At 42.4% G+C, this 21,393-nt stretch overlaps 1 protein-coding gene across 1 annotated transcript in view; it reads right to left on the reverse strand.

The window, feature by feature from the left end:
- Positions 1 to 2,288: 2,288 nt before the first annotated feature.
- Positions 2,289 to 21,393, reverse strand: part of Actr2 (actin related protein 2) — a 55,913-nt gene continuing 36,808 nt past the window's right edge. The window contains exons 7-9 of the mRNA XM_006974823.4: positions 19,920 to 20,065; positions 12,721 to 12,853; positions 2,289 to 4,894 (exon numbers count right to left, since the gene is read on the reverse strand). Of these exons, the coding sequence (XP_006974885.1) occupies positions 4,724 to 4,894; positions 12,721 to 12,853; positions 19,920 to 20,065 (450 nt within the window). The 3' untranslated portion in view covers positions 2,289 to 4,723. The remainder of the gene's footprint in view (positions 4,895 to 12,720; positions 12,854 to 19,919; positions 20,066 to 21,393) is intronic.

Genomic DNA, 21,393 nt, shown 5'->3' on the forward strand with positions numbered 1-21,393 from the left:
CAGCAGTTCTGGATTTAAGAACAGATGGAAAGTTGTAGAGTCTTCTCCTCTGTGGTTGAAAGCTACTGAATGAAGCCAGGTATGTGGCAAGGGAGTCATGGCATGGAGGCCCAGAGGGGACAATGATTGAAGATGAAGCCTGGATTGTGTTGAAGACCCCAGGATGTTGGAGATGCTAGAGCTGTGGGATCCCTGTGAAGGAGAGCTGCAGACAGGGTATGGAACCAGCCCGAGAAAGAGAAGTGTGCTGCAGTCAGCAAAGCTGTAAGGGAAGAGCCATCTAGAAGCCTGTAACATCAGACATGGGGTTGAAGATTTAGAGTTTCTTGATTGGGTTTTATTCTTGCTTTGGTCCAGTATTTCCTCACTATGCCCCATGGAATGGTAATGTATATTCTGTGCCATCATATGTTGCAAGTATGTGATCTGCTTTTTTATTTTCATTTTATAGGGGATTACAATTAGAAGATTGCCTTGAGTCTCAGAAGAGACTGGACTTTCAAACAGTGTTGACTGTTTAAGCTGGACTAAGTGAATTTTGCATTATGACATAGCCACAAGCCTATGGGAGCAGGGAGTAGAATGTGATTATCTGAGTGAGAATGGGCCTCATAGACTCATATATTTGAATGCTTGGTCCCCAATTAGTGGTATTGTTTGGGAAGGATTAGGAGGTGTGGCCTTGTTGGAGGTGTGTCACTTGGGATGGGCTTTGAGGTTTCAAAAGCCCAGGTCAGGCTATTTTTCTTTGCCTGTCTATGGAACAAGATATAAGCTTTCAGCTCCATGTCTGCCTGCTGCCATGCTCCCTGCCATGATCATCATGGACTATAACCCTTTGGAAGTATACACAAGCTCCCAATTAAATGCTTTCTTTAATAAAAGTTGCCTTGGTCATGGTGTCTCTTCATAGCAATAGAACACTAAAACAGAGACCTTGTCTTAAAAATAAATTAATTAAAATTAGCAACAGTTAATAAACTGAATTTTTATGGGTGGAGAAAAAAAATGAGGAGTACAAAGATATTCACTCCATCAATATCAACACCACAAAATGATAGGAATATTCTTTTGCTAAGGACAATAGATACCACATTATTCTGGCAACTCAAGACAGGATAAGGCACCAGACACAACCCTCAGGCCTTGGCCATGAAAGGACAAAGAATCTTAAACATACAGTTTATAAGAGGAACAAAAACACTGATACCAATTCCCTAGCCCTCATGCTTAAGGCCAACGTAAACTCAAGAAAAGATCACTTATTAGTTTTCTTCCTGCTTTAATTACTTTGTCAAAAACAATGTACCTGTTCAAGAGAGATAATTCAGTGGCCAGGAGCACTGACTGCTCTTTTAGATGATCAAGGCTGGATTCCTAGCACCTACATGGTGGCTCATTAACGACTTATAACTCTAGTTCCAGGGAGATCTAATGCCCTCTTCTGTCCTCCAAGGGTACCATACACACATGGTGTACACACATACACACAGGCAAAATACCCATACATGTAAGATGAAAATAAAGGAAAAAATTAAAAACAAAATAGATGCCTAAAAATCTTCACATAGATCAGCCACAATGTCCATACAGAATTATGTTACATATGAGTCTATCTAGAATTGATTCTGCAAAAGCACCCTGCAATCTCTTGGGAAATAAACAATTTCTTAGAAGAAAACAAAACAGAACAAATTCTAATGTAGCTCTAATTCATTTTCTTTTATCTAAAAACCCTACTAGAAGGGCTGGGAGTGATGGTATATACCTTGAATCCCAGTACTCCAGAGGCAGAGGCAGGCGGATCTCTGAGTGAGGCCAGCCTGGTCTACACAGCCAGTTCTAGGGCAGCCAGGACTACACAGAAACCTGGCCTCACAATAAATAAACAAATAAACAAATCAGTAATAAGTTAAAAAACAAAACAAAAAAACCTCACTAGAAATAATGAGTTTTGTCAATCAAAACTGAACCAGAGCTGGGCATCAGGGTGCACACCTATAATCCCAGCACTTGAAGAGGCAGGAGAATCAAGAGTTCAAGTCTTCCTTGGCTACACGCTAGTTCCAGATCTGCCTGGGCTGTAACACCCACCTCAACCCTCCACCTCAAATAAGATAAAACAAACAAACAAACAAACAGCAATGGATGGGAACAATGAATGACCCTGGACTAACTTGGATTTAAAGTTCTAAACCCATCTTGCACAGCAAAACTGAAAGTACAAATAAAAGTAATAAAATTAAAGAGAAAAACTATTAAAAGGAAAAACAAAGACAAAATTCAAATTACTTTGAAAAATCTGATTTTATTTTCTTAATCAAAAAGAAGTATATTTGTGTTAAATTTAGAATATTTAACTTTCCATTGATCTCTCAAATACTTGCCAGATAGATACTAACAGTGCTCAGAACTGTGAAAGTTAACATCCAATACCATATTTTCTAAGAAATCTCTCAAGGCATTGGTGATTTTAATTTAAAAATAAAAAAAGAAATTTAATTAGCATTGGAAATCTAAGTGACAATGGGTTTCAAGAGCTAAAAATCAGATCTTTTAAAAAACAGATTTTTTTTAATTTTTGAAGGACTCAAACCTGACACCTCCAACAGAATACAGTATGTTCCAACTCCCAAATTATTAAATTCATTATTTCACCTTAGAATAGGAAAACTATAAAATGGAATTTCTAAATTATTACATATATAAATACATCATTTTTAACAGTCATGTTTGCTAGCAGAATTATGAAATAAAAACAAATTCTACATTCAAGGTACAAATGATACTGCTCTTCCACTGTTTTATTTAGGACTCCACTCTACTCTTCCCTGTTTTCTACCCCTATATTTAAAATCATGCTCAAAGCCAAGAGTCGATCACTTTTCTGTACTCAATAGTCATTGTACCAGTCCTGTATACAGCAGGTGTCCTGCAATGGGCCCAGGACTCCCAAGACTGGGGAACTGACGACATGATTTAGGAACGCTTAGAAATTCCAAAGTGACTCTGAGTCATGCACCCAACACCGACCAGCCGGCACTGGTGGGCTGTTGTGTGTACAGAGCATGTCCAGCATGCACACAGACTTCTCCTATTTGTTCAAATTGAGGTAAAACAGGCAAAAAATACTTAATATCACAGAAGCTGCATAATTAAGACTAACTTCCTTTTGCTGATTTTATAAACTAATTGTAAAGTTATCTCAAAAAATCCACTAAAAATTCCGATTTTAAGCATCCAAAAAGGAAAGAAAAAGGGGGAAAAGCCATTTTTTCAAATCCATCATTATTAGTAACGAATATTTTGAAATGAAGGAAACTATTTCTCCCAGAATCATCATTTTGTATTGAGTGTAATGCAACAGCTCGCCATTTCATTTTTAATGTTAGAAAGACCTCACATCTAGGTACTATCTGTTATTTCTTGAGATAACAAAAATACCAACAGGACTCGTAAACAGGATTTTCTGACAGGTCTGCAAACATATCCAAAATCCCAACCACTCTTCCTCAAGAACAAAAGATAGCTGGGAAGTGGCTGGCGGTCATGGCTAGTCTTCAGTACAAAGAGAGCTGACTCCTGGTAAATTTTCTATTGTTGCTGCTAAAATTTTAGTTCCAGGTCTCATTAAAAAAAACAAAACAAAACAGAAACTACTGGCAACCAATCCCGTTGTTACTGTTAATACAACAACCACCAGTAATCAATTCTGTGCAGAGCTGTCAGAAGCACTGACCAGGTACATAAAAGTACAACTCTCAAGAATGGTACTTAGCCTCATTTCCTCAACACTTCCAGAATAAACAACAGCATTTAGAAAACACCAGCTCTTAAGTAGTTTTCTATGTGTCGTTTGACTTAACAAAGGCATGTTGTTTACAATGTTACTTTCTCACTGATAGTTTAGGAAATATACTCCCAGGTGATGATAGGCTGACATAAGTAACTAATTCCAAAGCCTCATGGTAATGAAATACTAAGCTTGCTTTTTTCCTATCCTATGGAAACAGTTCAGGCAGACCAGAAGAAGAAACCTACCAAGTCAAGAGTACTGTAACTGAGGTTCATCACGCCTACCCAGAAGCAGAAAACCCTCAAAATCCACAACAGAAAGACCACCCATTTGTTCCACCACACAGAGCCTACCCCAAACACCTTAGTTCTGAGCTTACTGTTTCCCGAAGATGTTAACAGGACAAGCTTCAGGGTACATAAGAGTGGCAGTGGCTGACTGCTGAAAGCCACCACTACAGAGGAAAAGCCCTAAAGGGCTCAGGGCTGCCCACCCATCCCTTACCACCCCCACCCAGAATATGTAAAAGCTCATGTGAAAGTTTTTTCTTATGCTAATGAAGACATACCACCTACAGTGCTAAAACTAAAACTAGCAGTGTTAGAGCAATAAAGCAAAAATAGAAAGCCTCCAGGAATGATCTAAATGCCTACTTAGAAAGAAAGAAAGAAAGCAGCAGAGACCCTTTGCCCTCCTTGTCTGCAGAGAAGTGGCTGCATTAAACAACCACATTTACCCACATTAACAAGAATTTAACAACGCTTCCCCAAGACAGAATAAAACTTGACCTTTCCAGTCAAAGGGGACAGAGAGGCCTCTTTCAGTCCTGGAGTCGAATGAGTTCAAAGATTGGCAATAAAGAAAAAATTTTAACAAAAGAGAAAAAGAAGAATGCATTAGAGGCATGATGGGAACAAGCCTGGCACTTTATCGAACAGTCACACCGAGTTTCTCCAGCACACGTACACCCTTTTCTTGGTACTCTTGTCGGGTCATCCAAAAGTTGTCTTTGTCTTTCATGATGTCTGCTAGGACTGCGCCACCCAAGAATACCATGTGCTTTCTGCGTGGTGGATCTTCAATTCGGATCTTAAATTTCTACAGGAGAAAGAGAAGAGTGAGTCATATATATGTGCACAATGCTCAGCTTCAGGAAGACTTCTGCACATATGTATTCTTGAATCTCTCAGCAATCTACACACAGGACAACAGCCGAGTTTGGCACCTCAGACACAGAAACATTTAGTAATTCCTCCCAAGCTCGTGATTAGGAAGACTAGAATCCAGATTAAATAAACTGGACAACCAATCACTGTGCTAACAGCCCAAGAACCAGCAGAAAGATTATAAAAGGCTTTGTCTTCAGTTTCTGAGCAGTGTTCTTCCGGGTCAAACACCACCCAGACTCTGTGGTTCAGTGCAACAATGTAAAACTGAACCGTTTTCTTGGGTACTGGGGATTGTTGGGGGGTGTGTGGGGGAGGTGCGGTGTGTGGGGTGGGTGGTTAGGTCAACCTGACACAAGCTAAAGTATCTGAGAGGAGGAAGCCTCAAGTGAGAAACTGCCACCTTAATACCTGCCTATGGGCAGACCTACCTGTAGGACAATTTCTTAATGACTGACATGGGGCTGGGGGGCGGGCACCCTTGGGCTAATGATCGTGTGTTCTACAAGAAAAAACAGGATGGCAGCCGGGTGGTGGTGGCGTACCCTTTTAATCCCAGCACTCGGGAGGCAGAGGCAGGAAGATCTCTGTGAGTTTGAGGCCAGCCTGGTCTACAGAGCGAGCTCCAGGACAGCCACAGCTGTTGCACAGAGAAATCCTGTCTCGAAAAACCAACAAAACAAACAAACAAACCCCCAGATAATCAAGCCAATAAAGAGCACCCCCCCATGGCCTCTGCATCAGCTCCTGCCTCCAGGTATATGCCCAGTCTGAGTTCCGCCTTGGCTTCACTCGGTAGACAATGACTCAGAGTGTGCAAGCCAACTCTCTCCTCTCCAGGTTGCTGTGGTCATGGTGTTTTATCACAGCAACAGTAACCCTGACTGAGACAGGATTGAACTCAAGGCTCCATTCACACCAGTGCACGTGGTCTACCCCCGAGATCCACACCAGACCTTCCAGTTCCTTTCTAATATGCAAAACTCACACAAATATGCCCAGATAGGTTTGTAATGGATTGCTATGGTCCATTTTCTTTTTTTCTCCCCTTTTTGAGACAGGGTCTCACTATATAGCTCTGACTATCCTGGAATTCTCTCTGTAGACCATGCTGGCTTCGAACTCACAGAGATCTCCCTGATTCTGCCTCCCGAGTGCTGGGTTTAAAGGTATGTGCCACTACATCTGTCTGTTATGATGCATTTTCAATATGAAGTAAAGTTTTATCAAAGTTACAGATAAGCAGGAGAGCTAGGTCCCTCTCTTCCTTAGCTGGCAGTAGGTACCTGCTTGTCTCAGAACTCTCAAAGTTCTATGCAGATATATATGTGACCAAGCCCATGATCACAAAACATGGGCAAGTCTCAAGCTCCAAATTATTCATTAGGTAAGACTGTGTGTCCTAAACCAATGAGATGGAGAATGGGAAGTCAGCAAGTCCCAGCCTATGGAAGATGAGAACAGAATGTGTTATCTATTGCCAACAATTTGGGGGCTTGTCTGGGATTTCTGTGTTTGGGAAGGCTCTTAAATCTCCAGAAAATGGAAGAGATGTATCCTGCCCGTTGTTTGGACAGATCAATCAATGACGAGCTTCGCCTTTTCTCATACTTCATAAACACCCTGAGGTAATCTGAAAGGCAGGCAAAACTGAGGCAGGGAAATGGAGTGCTCTCTTTAAGGGAACCTTGAAGCTCAGCAATCAGGAAACCTCTGGGGTGTGTGGTACTGAGAACCCCCCAGTATGGAGTGGGGACATCCATGGGCATGAAGACACTTCCAATATGGGAAATCAAGCAGTTCTAGGTAGGACTGATGTACAGGAAGGGTAACTGGGGAGAAAAAAGATAAATGCCAGCACATTGTTTTATTTTTGCTCTAACTGTATCTCTTTACATTAACCAGTTAAAATACAGAGATGAGGCTTTCATTACTTGGTAACCACCAGGGAGAATTGCAGCTTACTAGTCTTTTATAAACTCGGGAAGACTTCTAAGACATACCAGGACAAAACCCAATCTCTGTCCCTGGAGAGAAAGTTCAGGCTTGCACTTCCTATTAACTTACTGCGAACTGACAATTATGACTGGCATGGCTTTAAAAAAATGTGTGAGTGTCTGAATGGGTTGAGGGTCATTTTCATAAAGCTAAAAACCTAAGAAATTCAGAAAATTTATTTTTAAAAAGAGACTAGTTTCTGGACTTTACCTCTGGCAGGGTTATTTAAAATATTAATTGAAATGCTAATTTTAAGTTTACTCCTTAAAATGATTTCCATCTGGAGAGATGGCTCAGTGGTTAGGGCACTTGTTGAAGACCTGAGTTCAATTTCCAGCACCAAGCAGCAGCTCACAAACTCCATGGGCTCCTATACACATGTAGAGCACATAAGTATACCCAGGTACACACACATAAAAATAAAATAAATATTTTAAAAATGATTTGGCTCTGGTATTTTCAAATGCTAAGTATGGAAGCTCAGGTTGAGAAAAAATTTGATTGCAAAATTTAGGATAACCTAATGATAAATGTCTTTTTATCAAATGCTTGAAAAATTCTGAACTGCTTTTGGTAGACAAAAAATGTAAAATTAAAATAATTAATTTTAGAACTGACCTTTGTATATAGACACTTGGGCATGGTCCATTTAAAATTTACAATGTTGAGATGGCTAACTTGTTTTAGTGTAGATGCAAATAAATAATGTGTTTTTTGTTTGTTCATTTGGGTGGTTCCTCCCCTTCCCCACACAGTGTTTCTCTGTGTAGCCCTGGCTGTCCTGGAACTTACTCCGTAGACCAGCCTGGCCTCAAACTCAGAGATCCACCTGCCTCAGCCTCCCGAGCGCTGGGATTAAAAGTCTGTGCTGCCACCACCTGGCTAAATAATGTATCTTATATCTATATGTAAATGTATTTTATATCTATATAATTTTATTTTATATCTAGATACATTGCTGAAGGCTCTTAGTCTGCTGATGTGGAAATCTGGAAAACGATCCTAGATGAAAGTCCCAGGACCATTTGATTCTAAGAAAGAACAGAGCAGGCATGTGGGGAGACCAGCAGTGTCTTGAAACCCCATCCACACTCTAAGAGCAGAAGAATGTCTTCAAAGACAGCCAGGTCGGGACAGATCAGTCTGCAAATGAACAGTGGGGTCAACAGGTGACCTGGAGGGCTTTGGCTAATTTGCATATCAATGCTGCTAAGGAAGGGTTTGTGCCAGTCTTTCAGGTGAAGAACTACATAGAAAAATGTCCCTTAAACTGTTAAGCCTTCTAAAGATTGACAGCTGTTAAGTATCTGTAAATCTGGATGGGATAACTAACTACCAGAACACTTTTACTTTTGCTGGCTGTCTTTCTGCACAGCCTTAATACCTGAACTGTGAAGGGTCAACACAAGCGTGGCCTCTAACAAAGGAACCTGACCGTGTTTGAGATGCTCTGACATCACCCCAGGACTAGCAGGAGAAACTTCAAGTCAAGGGGACTTCTGTCCAGGCCACCTGTGCAGTCTGCAATGTATCAGCTCCAGCTGACAGTTTGGTGCGTTTTTCAACACTCTGGGGAGAAGACAAGCACCAGCCTGTCCTCTGCACAGGCTCCTGACTGACTCCTGACTGGCTGCCATAGAAACTGGGGAAGAGGAGTGACCTTACTACTCCAAAGGGAAAGATCAAAAAGAAGCATATGGGCCATTCAGGAGACTTTGAAAGTTCATCTAAAAACACCTGATAATTCCTTATGAAAGGATGGTGTTGGTGATTTATGTTTATACTAAATATACTGCTGTGATTTGCTTGTGATACTGTGACACAAAATATCCTCTAACTGAAAAAAACAAAACAAAACAAAACAAAACAAAAAACCAAGTTTTTCTAATCTATAATTCAAAAGGAAAACTATTGAACCAATTCGTCTTAAAACTCCCATTTCCCAGTTGGCTCAACTTCTGGAACCTAAGATCTATAGGGAAGACTACTACTGTACAGAAAAAGTTATCCATTGAAAAAATAATCACAACTGCATTAGAATCTGAGGCTGGAGAGACAGCTCAGCAGCTTAAGAGCACTGACTATGCTTAGAGGACCTGGATTCAATTCCCAGCACACACATGGTAACTCCAGTTCCAGGGCATCTGACACCCTCTTCTGGCCCCCAGAGACATGCATGCAGGCAAACGCCCATACACATAATAAATAATGCTAGACCCCCAGACATCTACAGATCTCAAGCTGTTTCTTTCCATACCTATCCTGAAAAGCTGTCTGCCTTTGGAGTCACAAATTCCACAAAGAGACAATGGCACCATGTACTCTAAATTGTTTCTATCACATATAAAAATGAGGAATCTAAGTATTTGTGACATGGCAAACAACAGTGTTTTAGTTAAGTCTGAGAACAAACATCATTCTGTTTTATTCACTTCCCCTTCTCCCTCAGACAGGGTTTCTCTGTGTAACAGCTCTGGTTGTCCTGAAACTTGCTTTGTAGACCAGGCTGGTCTCAAACTCACAGAGATCCACTCACCTCTGCCCCTCAAGTGCGGGCTACCTTTTTTTTTTAGGGTTAGTCTAACTCTACAGTCCAGGCCAGCCTAGCACTCAATAGCCTCCTACTCATCCTCATCCGTGCTATGTGTACCACTGCTCAACGTGCACATGGCTTCCCAAGGGTCACAGAGTAAACACTTGGGGCTTTTCCTGTCTCTGACTACAAAGACTTCTGTGAAGCTGTAAGATAGTTACAGACAATGTTTGACAATGAATAATGCTATGTGAACAAAGAGCCTGACTGTGCTTTGATGAAATTTTTTAAATTAATTTTTACTATGTGTCTTGTGTATCTGTGTGTGGGTGTGTATATGTGACTGCAGTACCCATAGAGTCAGAAGAGGGCGTCTGATCCCCTGGAGTTGGAGCTATAGGCAGTTGTCAAAAGCCTGATGGGGTGCTGGGAACCCAGCTTGGGTCCTCTGCAGTAGTACCTGCTTTTCATAGTCATCTTTCCAGCCCCGTCAAGGAAACGTCTAAGGGCTCTCAGGGAAGACCCTGCTTCCCCAGCAGGGCCCTCAGCAGCCTGCTGCTCTCTCAAGCCTCCCTCCTCACCCAGGACGTCCTACAGCAGCTCTCCTTCCTTCTTCATGCAGCTTCTATCATCCCCTCTTCCCAGTCCCACAGCTGCTCCCTCACCAGCCCTAGTCTCCATTTCTTTCTTTCTCTCTCCCTCTCTCCCTCCCTCCCTCCCTCCCTCCCTCCCCCCCCCTCCTCTCCCTCCCTCTCCCTCTCCCTCTCCCTCTCCCTCTCCCTCTCCCTCTCCCTCTCCCTCTCCCTCTCCCTCTCTCTCTCTCTCTCTCTCTCTCTCTCTCTCTCTCTCTCTCTCTCTCTCGGTGGCAGGGAGGGGTTGAGACAGAATTCTCCATGTAGCCCTGGCTGTCCTGGAACTCACTCTGTAGACCTGGCTGTCCCCAAACCGTGAGATCCTCCTGCCTCTGCCTCCCAAGTGCTGGGATTAAAGGTGTGCACCACCACTACCCAGTGCCTCCATTTCTTTTTAAATTGAAAAAGATAAATTATTTTATATGTATGAGTTTTGGCTGCATGCATTTATGTGTACATGCCTGGTGCTCACAGCAGTCAAAAGGGGGCACTAGATCCCCTGGAACTTGAGCTACGGAAGGTTGTGAGCCGAACCTGGCTTTTCTCCAAGAGCAGCAAGTGCTCTTAACCACTGACCCATCTCTCCAGCCCTCTTCCTTCAGTTTCTTTACATTACCCTTGGTGACTTTTTTCTCTCCTCCTTACTTTCATTCACCTGGCAAAATACCGACTCAGACAATCAACTCTGAACCTGTTTTCAAACAGCTCAGTGTTAGGGAATATATTATTTTAAGGTGTATCACATTCTTTTACGATGCATTTGTCTAACTCTGTGAAGTTGTGTTACTGTGCCTGCCTAAAACACCTGATGGTGTTTTAGAACTGAATGGCCAATGGCAAGGCAGGAGAAAGGATAGGCGGGGCTGTCAGGCAGAAATAAGAGAAATCTGGAAGGAGTAGCAGCCAGAGAAGGAGGACCACCTCAGGGCCAGCCACCCAGCCACCCAGCCACCCAGCCAGCTGTGGAGTAAGAGTGAAAGTAAGATATACAGAAGTAAGAAATGGAGAAAAAGCCCAGAGGCAAAGGGTAGATGGGATAATTTAAGGAAAGCTGGCTAGAAACAAGCCAAGCTAAGGCCAGGCATTCATAATGAAGAATAAGCCTCTGTGGGTGATTTGAGTGCTGGGTGTTGGGCCCCCCAAAAGAGAAAAAAGCCAAAAGACCAAAAACAACCAACAACAGCTCAACACAGTAGAGAAACTCAACATCCTGCTTTAAATGTGCCTCCAGCCTCAACTAGGTCCTTTATGCTGTTTGGCTGTCCAGTACATTTCCCCATCTCCATTCACTCTCGAAGACAACCACTCTAACTACTATTTTTAACCTCTCTCAGCTCTTGTCCCTCTCAGCTTCCAGTATGAACCCTCTTAGCTCCTCCTCACCACACTGGCTGGGCTTCTGGATTCTATCGAGGGGACGTCAGATTCTATCATTTTCTAGTCAGGATCTTTCATTTTCACCAGTGACCTGTCTGCTTGCTAGCTTTCTGAACTCATCTTCTACCTCTCTCTTGCTTACTCTGTTCCATTCACACTGGGACATTTCTGTCAACTCAGATCCTTTGCACTATTCCTGACTAGAAATGCTCACTCCCTAACTTGAAACAGGTCTTTGACTCAAAGGCACTTCATCAGAGGCCTTTTCAGATCAGGTATGAGGGGACACACTCCATGTTACCAACAACAACCACTTTCTATCTCCTAAACACCCCCCCCCACCACCATTTATTATTACTACTGGTAAGTTACTTAAACTGACAGCAGCAATTTCTATTGTTTACCACTGTTCTGTTCCCATGGCCTAGATCAACTCTGGCACAATGCTAGAGTTCAAGAAATGTTTCCTGGACTTACAGTGTGGCTTAGTACTAGACTGCTTACTGGTGGACGTGTGTGGTCCTGGGTCCAAACCCTAGCTCTGCAGAACTGAAAGTGTGTGTGTGTGTGTGTGTGTGTGTGTGTGTGTGTGTGTGTGTGTAGGGGGTGGGGGATCAGAATGTGCAGAATTGATTTCAGTGGGATTTTAACAGAATATAGTGCTTCATAATCTCTTCTCAAAAGTTTGCAGAGTCAATAGTCACCAGAGGTGGATCTTAAATTCTCTATATAAATTGATGAAATTCGAGAAATGTGAGCGAAATGCTTAGAGCACTATAGCATCAGTGTCTCTATACACAGTTCTCTGAAATGGGTAATCTTATCAAAAACAGGTAGCTAAGGATAGTGAGACAAACCAGAGGATAAGCCACAGTTAAAGGACCCTGGGTTGCATCCATACTGCAGACAGTACACTTCACTGTCCAAAGCTAGGAGAGAGCATGGCAAAGAACCACTAGCAATTATACTCTAGTGCATGGCAACAATTACCAAGGAAGTCCATTTCAAAAGCTGTGATGATTCTGGGAATACCAATGTGACTGAGGAGACAAGATACACAACAAATAGACAATTTCTCTTGAGGCCCTTCAAGTCTTCCAGAGGCTATCTGCACAGGAATCTGTTTATAAGACTTCTTGCTCCATCTAGTGGTTGTCAAGATCCACAAGTTACTTTACAAGGTTTTAAACAATGGTAACAGTTACTATAGATACTTACAGAAAGTTTTTCCACATCTCCTTTTAGAACTCGTTCTAAGTAAAGCTGTTTAAGCTCTCGTTCCAACCTCGATGGCAGACCAGGATACATGGTTGAGCCTCCAGAAAGCACAATGTGCTTATAAAATTCAGATCTAGGAAGACACAGAGGATATTTGCGGTTTCCGATTAGGAAAATGGCATCTCGCTTATTTATTTGTTTGTTTGTTTAAAGCGCTGGGGTAGGGATGTAGTGCAGCAGAGCACCTGCCTAGCAGCATGAAGCCCTGGTTCCACCCCCAGCACCGCATAACCCGGGTGCACTGAGGCAGAGGAGAGGATCAGAAGCTCAAGTCTCTGCTAGATAAGCCTGTCACAAACGACAACGACAACAACAACATAAGACGTGTAAGTACCAGGTGACGTATGGAAGGAGGAAAAGGCTCGACATGCCCCATCACCACAGAAATGTAAACAAATGGCAATGAGCCACCACTGCACACCTGCTACAACAGTGACTCACAGAAACTGGGAAAGGAGAAAGGAGGGAAGACGTACAGAGGAGGGGAGCCTTGACAGGGACATAACAGACCACAGCTTCTGAGACGGAGCTGCAGCCCACCCAGGGTCATATAACATGAAAAACTTGACTGCAGTTATCGGGTTCCCTGACATGCAACACCGACACTTAATTCCAAAGCAAACACACAACGAATCTGAGGTGTTCTGTTGGTGGCAGTGCACGGCCATGCTTCCTCACGCAACTTCACTATGGCCTGCCTTCCACACTCACATGACTACCTTGCTGTGCACACGCAGCCAGGTCAGGCAGCACCTGGGCTCAAATGTGAGATCACGGTAGGATAGAAAACTGCTGTGGGATGTTCTGTATGTCCTGTGGGAGCCCTTCTTGGGTTCTTTGTGGCGTTACCCAGCAGGTCCGCATAGAGGATGATTAGGACCATGGGCCAGAGTGCAGGTGTCTGAGATGGTCTGCACTTGGCTGTGCTGGGGGATGGTCTTGTATGTCAAGTTGTTCGGATTGATCAATAAATAAAACCTGATCGGCTGTGGCTAGGCAGGAAGGATAGGCGGGACTAACAGAGAGGAGAAATAAAAGGACAGGAAGGCAGAAGGACTGACTGCAGCCGCCGCCATGACCAGCAGCATGTGAGGTCACCGGGAAGCCACCAGCCACGTGGCAAGGTATAGATTTATGGAAATGGACTAATTTAAGCTATAAGCACAGTTAGCAAGAAGCCTGCCACGGCCATACAGTTTGTAAGCAATATAAGTCTCTGTGTTTACTTGGTTGGGTCTGAGCGGCTGTGGGACTGGCAGGTGACAGAGATTTGTCCCTGTGGGCCAGGCAGGAAAACTCTAGCAACAGAAAACCATGCATTTTTATGGAATGTACAGCTTTCTGTTCTTAGAAAAACGTTATAGAAAACAAAGATGATTTTTTTTACCACCACTTCTTGGCATATTAAGTATACAATCACAGTATATTTTTAGTTATACTGGGCTAGAACGCTTGATTTGAAAAACCAATGTCATGCTGGGCAGCAGTGGTGCACACCTTTAACACCAGCACTCAGGAGGCAGAGGCAGACAGAGCTCTAGGTTCAAGGCCAGTCTAGTCTGCATAGTGAGTTCCAGGACAGCCAGGGCTACACAGAGAAACTCTGTCTTGAAAGACAAAACAACAACAACAACAACAAAAAATAAATAAAAATAAGAACTAGGGGCTGGAGAGATAGCTCAGTGGTTAAGAGCACTAGCTGTTTTTCCAAAGGACCAGGGTTCAATTCCTAGTACCCACAAGGCAGCAGCTCACAACTGTCTGTAACTCCAGTTCCAGGGGACCCAACATCCTGACACAGACATGCATGCAGGGAAAACACCAATGCACAGAAAATGAAAATAAGTAAATCATTAAAAAAAACCTAGTGTTTGAATTCCCAACTTTTGAGTTTCATTTAAAAAAAAACATTAAGTGAATCTGACTTCGATTAGCCCAGAATCTCCAATAATTTCTGAAATGGCCTCCACATATTTCTGCCGTTTTGTTCGGGTGTTTCTTGCAGTAGTGAGGACTGAAGTAACCTCACACACCACTAGGAAGTCCTCTACCCAAGCGATCCTCAGCCCTGTTGTGTTTTTATGAGATGGGACCTCACTGTGGAGCCTTGGTTTGGCTGGAGCTTGCTATGTAGGCCAGGCTGGCCTCAAACTTGAGATCTGTCTGCCTCAGCCTCTCGACATCTACTACCATATCCATACCATATCCGGCTATCACTGATGATTAGAAAATCAAAACGGTGACCAGCTGAAAAACACTGTCAGTGTTCTTCATCCTACAACATCAAATATTCAGCCAAGATCTCTTCTTCTGGTATGTGTGAGCATTTTGTTCTGTGTAGGGTAATACTGGAGACAAAATGTGGGGTCTTGTACACACAAGGCAAGTGCTCTACCACTAAGCCACATCCCAGCCCAAGACTGACTGATTTTCCCCCCTTCCTTCCTTCTTATACAGGGCCTTGTGTAGTCTAAGATGGACGTACTCTGTTAGCTACAGCTGGCCTTAAACAGGTGTGAAACACCATACTCAGCTTAAGATTTAAGTCTTAGAAAAAAGATTTTTACTTTATGTGTGTGAGTGTTGTTCCTGCATGCATGTATGTGTACTTCATGTGTGCCTGGTGCCTGATGAGGTCAGAAGAGGGTACCGGATCCTTTGGAACTGGAGTTACACATTGCTGTGAGCCACCACGTGGGTGCAGGGAATCAAATCTAGGTTCTCTACAAGAGCAGCAAGTTCTCTTAACCACTGAGACATCTCTCCCCACAAGATTTAACTCTTTATGTAAAAACAAATAAGCCCATTCATTTGATTAGTATGGAATTTTTTTCATTTCTAATACATCAAAAATTATATATATATATAATATATATACCAAATTTCTTCATGATTCATTAACAGTAAATGTTTGCCTATATAACAATCTTATATACCTACATACTGAGAATCATGTAAAAAATTTTCAGCCCCCCCCCCCCAAAGGGTCATAGTTATGGTAGTATGTGCCTTTAATGCAAGCAAGCACTTGGAAGGCAGAGCCAGGTAGATCTCTAAGAATTTGAGTCCAAGGTCAGCCTAGTTTACATGAGTTCCAGGCCATCCAAAGCTACATAGTGAAATCCTCTCTCAGCTCGTCCCCGCAAAAAAGTGGGGGGTATGATGTATGATGGCTATTCTTGGCTGTCAACTTGACCATATCAGGAACTAACTAAAATTCAAAAATGGCAGGGCATACCTGTGAGGGACTTTTGCTTAATGTGAAGTGGGAAGATCCATTTCTAATCCTGATCTTGAGGTGGGAAAAGGCACCTTTAATCTGGGCCACACCTTCTGCTGGAAGTCTACATAAGGGTGTGGGAAAAGGAAGCCTTATTCTTTGCCTCTTGCTCTCTCCTCACTAACAAGTTCATTCCTTCACTGGCATTAGAGCCTACTTCTTCAGGATTCCAGCTGATACAGTCAACCTTGTGGACTGAGCAGCTACTGGATTTTTGAACTGGAAGGCAGCCATTGTTGAATTAGCTATAGCACAGCCTGTAAGTCAGTCTCTAAGTTCTGTTACTCTAGAGAACTGTAGAGTCCTGCCCGCTCAACCTGTCCAACGGTTCTGAAGGAGGGAGTGTGGAATTGGGAAATGACAACTATAAAATATAGACTTAGATAAAGAAAGACAGAAACACAGGATACCTTCAGGAGGGTTCTGGGTCAGTATTGCAGACCCGAGTTTATCACTCACAGTCTTTAAATATCCAAAGCAAGGGGGGCAAAAAGACCTCCCCCTTTGAAGAACATCACGGTTCGAAGTACAAAGTACAGTTAAGTGTAAACACTTCCTTAGTACTCAAGGCATCAGGTGACCACGCCTTACGGTAAAGCATCCTGTAATTAGGCCTTGAAGTAAAAGACACCTGCTAACCACACCTTTGGCCAAAACATCCTATTATGCAGCCTTGGGGTAGAGGTAACAAGCTTGGACTCTTTGACCTTGAGTCAAAAGGAAAACAAGGCACAAGCCGGGATCTCTGTGGGACTCCACAGAGAACCCTGACTAACAGAGGGTGTATCATAAGTGAAAAGTTTAAAGACCCCTAATATAAATTATATTATAACCACCACTACAGAAAACAGTATAGAACTCTCCCCAAAACTAAAGATGGAACTATCAAATGATTCAGCAACCTACCAGTAAATACATATCTCAAAAACTAAAAATCAGTATGCTGAGGATGCCTGCACTTCTACATTCATGCAATTCTACTCGCAATGGTCAGTTCATGGAGTCAGCCCAGATTACTATTATAAGTGAATGAATAAACAGATATGTGGTATATCCAATGGAATGTAACTCTCCCTTAAAAAAGGAAAGCTTGTCATTTGTAGCAATGTAGATAGGCCTGGAAGAAATTATGTTAAATGAAGTCAGGCAGAGAAAGGCAACTACTGTATGGCCCTATTTATATGGAATCTGAAAATGTGAATTCAGCAGCAGCAGAGAGTATAATGATGGCTACCAGGGACAATGCACTAGTGACTGATTCGAGATGTTGACCAAAGATATGCAGCTTTGATTAGATAGAAGTCCCAGCACATAACACACAGATTCTATTTCAAACATATTATATATGCAAAAGCACTGGATTTTAAGTGTGCTCATCACAAAAGTTGTATGTACAATAATAAATACTAGCTTAATTAAAATATATATTCAAAACATCATGCCACAATACCATAAATAGAACTTTCGTCAATTAAAAAATAAATTTAATGAGTTCGAAGCCAGCCTGGTCTACAGAGCGAGTCCCAGGACAGGCTCCAAAGCTACACAGCAAAACCCTGCCTCAAAAAACCAAACCAAACAAACACACAAATGAATTTAAACTGGGCATGGTGGCACATGCCTTCAATTCCAACAGAGGCAGGAGGATCTCTGTGAATTGAGAGCTACACAGTGAGACCCTGGCATTTTAAAAAGAAAGAAAGAAAAGGAAACTAAATACATAAATTTAAAGGCCTGGTGAGATGGTTCAGTGGGGAAAGGTACCTCTTGCCAAGCCTGATGGCCCAAGTTTGATTCCTGGGACCCAAACAGTGGAAGGGAAAAAAAAAAAAAAAAAAAAAAAAAAACAACTCCAAAAAGTTATCCTTTGACTTCCACATGTGTGCCATGGCATCCCCCCCCCCCCCACACACTAAATAAGTAAATAAAAATGTAGTAAAACTAAAACACATGTTGTGCTGTGGATCAAATCCAAGGTTTCATGTATGCTAGTCAAGTACTGTAACTAAATCCAAAAAGCAGATATATGTTAAGGGGAAAAATAGTAACTGGTAATAGAAATGAACTTAGGCAAGATTAATCAATGGATGTTAGAGGGGCAGAGTGTGCTGAGGAAAGGGACAAGTAGACCATTCACTGGAACAGTGAACTTCAAGTAAAGCTTCAGTAAGAGCATTTATATCATCAATAAGAAATATCACTCCTGGACGTGATGTCCCGGGACAGACCATATGCAGAGTATTCTAGTCAAAACTATACACCTGAATTATGAGAAAATATAAAAGCCCAAGTTTAAAGAAATCTAAAATAACTAGTCTGAACTTTGCAAAGATGTCAATACCATGAGCTGGACTAAAAAAAGAACAATGAAGAGAAATGACTAAATATGCATGAGTCACCAGACAGAAGACAGCTGTATAAGGGACACTACAGGACAGTCTATGAATATTGTAATACTATAGAATATTGTACAAATTGAAATATTATGATAAGTGTATCAATAATCAATCTCTTGAATGACACACTCGACAATAAGTGTATCATTTCTTAAGAATACAAACTGCTAAAGAGAAATTATACAGTCAAGCTATTCTCAAATGGTTCAAAAAAAATAGAAGCAATTAACACAGCAAATACATAACATTAATATTAGCAACAGAGCAAAATTAGGTCAAGGGCACACATGTATTCTATATCAGACTTGCCACTTTTCTGTAGATTTTAAATTGTTTAAAAATAACGGCCAGGCGGTGGTGGCACACGCCTTTAATCCCAGCACTCGGGAGGCAGAGGCAGGTGGATCTCTGTGAGTTCAAGGCCAGCCTGGTCTCCAAAGCGAGTTCCAGGAAAGGTGCAAAGCTACACAGAGAAACCCTGTCTTGAAAAACAAACAAAACAAACAAAAAATAATAATAATAACGAGCTGGAGAGATGGCTCAGCAGTTAAGAGCACTGGCTGCTGTTCCAGAGGACCAGGGTTCAAGTCCCAGTACCCACATGGCAGTCCACAACTGTCTGTAACTCCAGTAGGGGACCTGAAACTTCCCATGGTAAAACACTAATACACATAAATAAATGAAAATAACAACTTTAAAGTGGGGTCTGGAGAGGTGGCTCAGCAGTTAAAAGCACTTGTTCTTGTAGAGGATATGATTTTGGTTCCCAGGACCTACATGGTTGCTTACAACCATCTGTAGCTCTAGTTCCAAGAAATGTGATGCCCTCGGACACAAGGTATGCACATGGTACACATACATACATGTAGACCAACACTCATACACATAAAAAAGAAATAAATGCATCTTTGAAAAATGTTTAAAGAGTCTTCTGAGAAGCAATATATAACTCATACCACTCTATTAAAAACACAGTGAGGGGTGGAGAGATGGTTCAGCTCTAACAGTGCCTGCTGCCACGTCTGATGAGTTTGGTCCCTGGGGCTCACAGGGTAGAAGGGAATCAATTGCTACCCAAGCACCATGGCATGGGTGGCCCACACATGCATGTGATGTGCACAGACAAATAATGTAATACAATTTTTAAAGGTTAAAAACAACACAACACCCCTCCTAAAACACAATGAAGTTTGTTCATTCAATTTACAATACATTTCTTTTTTTTTAAAAAAAAAAAAAAAAAGATTGCATTTTTATTTTAAACCATGTTGAGGTGTGAGGGTCTGTATGTCACTATGTGCACATGAACACAGGTGCCCCCAGAGGCCAGAGCTGTGAGTCACAGTTGTGAGCAGTCCGACACGAGTCCTCTGGAAGAAGAGGAGCCAGTGCTCCTGACTGCTGAGCCAACTCTGTGGTCCAGGTACTTCCTATAAAGGACTTGGAAATGCTGTCTACTGTACCTGGTGTCGATGTCAGCTGCCTGGATTGTGTTAAACAGTAACTCGGCAACACCGACCCCCTCCACGTTGATCAAGTGAGGCTGGAATAAAGCTTCTGGTGCTTCGAACCTTTCTCCTCCAACTTTGATGATGCGTCCATCCGGAAGCTAGAAACAAACAACCCAGGGCAAGCTGGCAAACAGTGCTACTTGCTAGCGTTCTCCGTGAGAGTGACTTTTTAAATACTCTGTTCTGTGACCCAAATTACTAAAGCAATACATTTTCCTAAAATGTTTTCTTAGGTCAAACAAAATTTTTCAGATGATGTTGCCTGACGTACCCAGCTGCATTAAGTTTCTTACATCTTATTCTAGCCTACATTTAGTTTGTTTTACACTTGACTGTATTTTTGAAAGCTATCATTAACTGTTTAAGGAAGAAAGAAGACATACTTTGTTTTCATTTTTTTTCTGGAGTCAGGATGTAACCCACATGACCTTTCTGTCTCTACCTCCCCAGTGCTGAGGTTACAGGTGGGCACCACCCTGCCGGGCTCTTATTAGGAGTCTGAGGCTAAACTACATGCATAGGTGAACCTCAAATCCAGTCATGTTGCAATTACTGAAGTCTCAAGTGGGCAGCACCAGGTCTGGCGTTTGTTTGTTTGTTTGTTTGTTTGTTTGTGGGTGCTGGAAGGTGAAGGTGGGGGTTAAGATGGTCTTGCTTTTAGTCCAGGCCGACCTCAAACTCCTTCAATGATGATTCTCCTGTCTCAACCAGTGTCCAACATAAACCATGTCTCACATTGTTAGTTAGTTCTCTCACTGTTTACCTTGTACGAGTTCCTTCCAGACACTTAAGACTGAAAATGAGGATCTCTAGAAAATCTGTCAGGAAAGCTTCAGGAAAGAAACCACCAGGACAAAACTGGAGGTTATTGTCAGAAGTGATAAAGTAGGTTTTATTGTATCCTTAGAATGTTAGCTTTTTTTTTGGAGGGTAGGGATGGAGACAGGGGTCTCTCTAGGTAGTCTTGAATAGCCTGGGACTTCTATGTAGACTAGACTGGCCTCAAACTCAAAGATCCTCCTGCTTCTGCCCCTCCCCCAAAAAACCAGAATTAAAGGCATGTGCTACCACAGCTGGTCTCTAACAGACCCCCCGCCCCGCGCCTGCCTTTTGTCTTTTGAGACAGGGTCTCACTATGTACCCTTGGCTGTATCATGGAGATCTCCTGCCTCTGCCTCCCAAGTTCTGGGACAAAAGGTGTGCCTCACTACACCCCGATATTTTGGCTTTTTTGTTTGTTTGTTTGTTTTGCAGCCCGTATCAGGCTGGTCTCATTACTTACATGGTGCTCTTGCCTCAGTCTTACAAGTGCATGTGCCACTATCCCCAGCAAAGCAAGTGTTAAGTCAAGGGAATCTACGTTGGCACTATTCACAAAATACATAAAGGATTTCAAAGTAAGTCTAAAACCTGCTTGGGTTCCAGC

Source organism: Peromyscus maniculatus, chromosome 10 (genome assembly GCF_049852395.1).
Source record: "Peromyscus maniculatus bairdii isolate BWxNUB_F1_BW_parent chromosome 10, HU_Pman_BW_mat_3.1, whole genome shotgun sequence".
Classification (NCBI taxonomy): domain Eukaryota; kingdom Metazoa; phylum Chordata; class Mammalia; order Rodentia; family Cricetidae; genus Peromyscus; species Peromyscus maniculatus.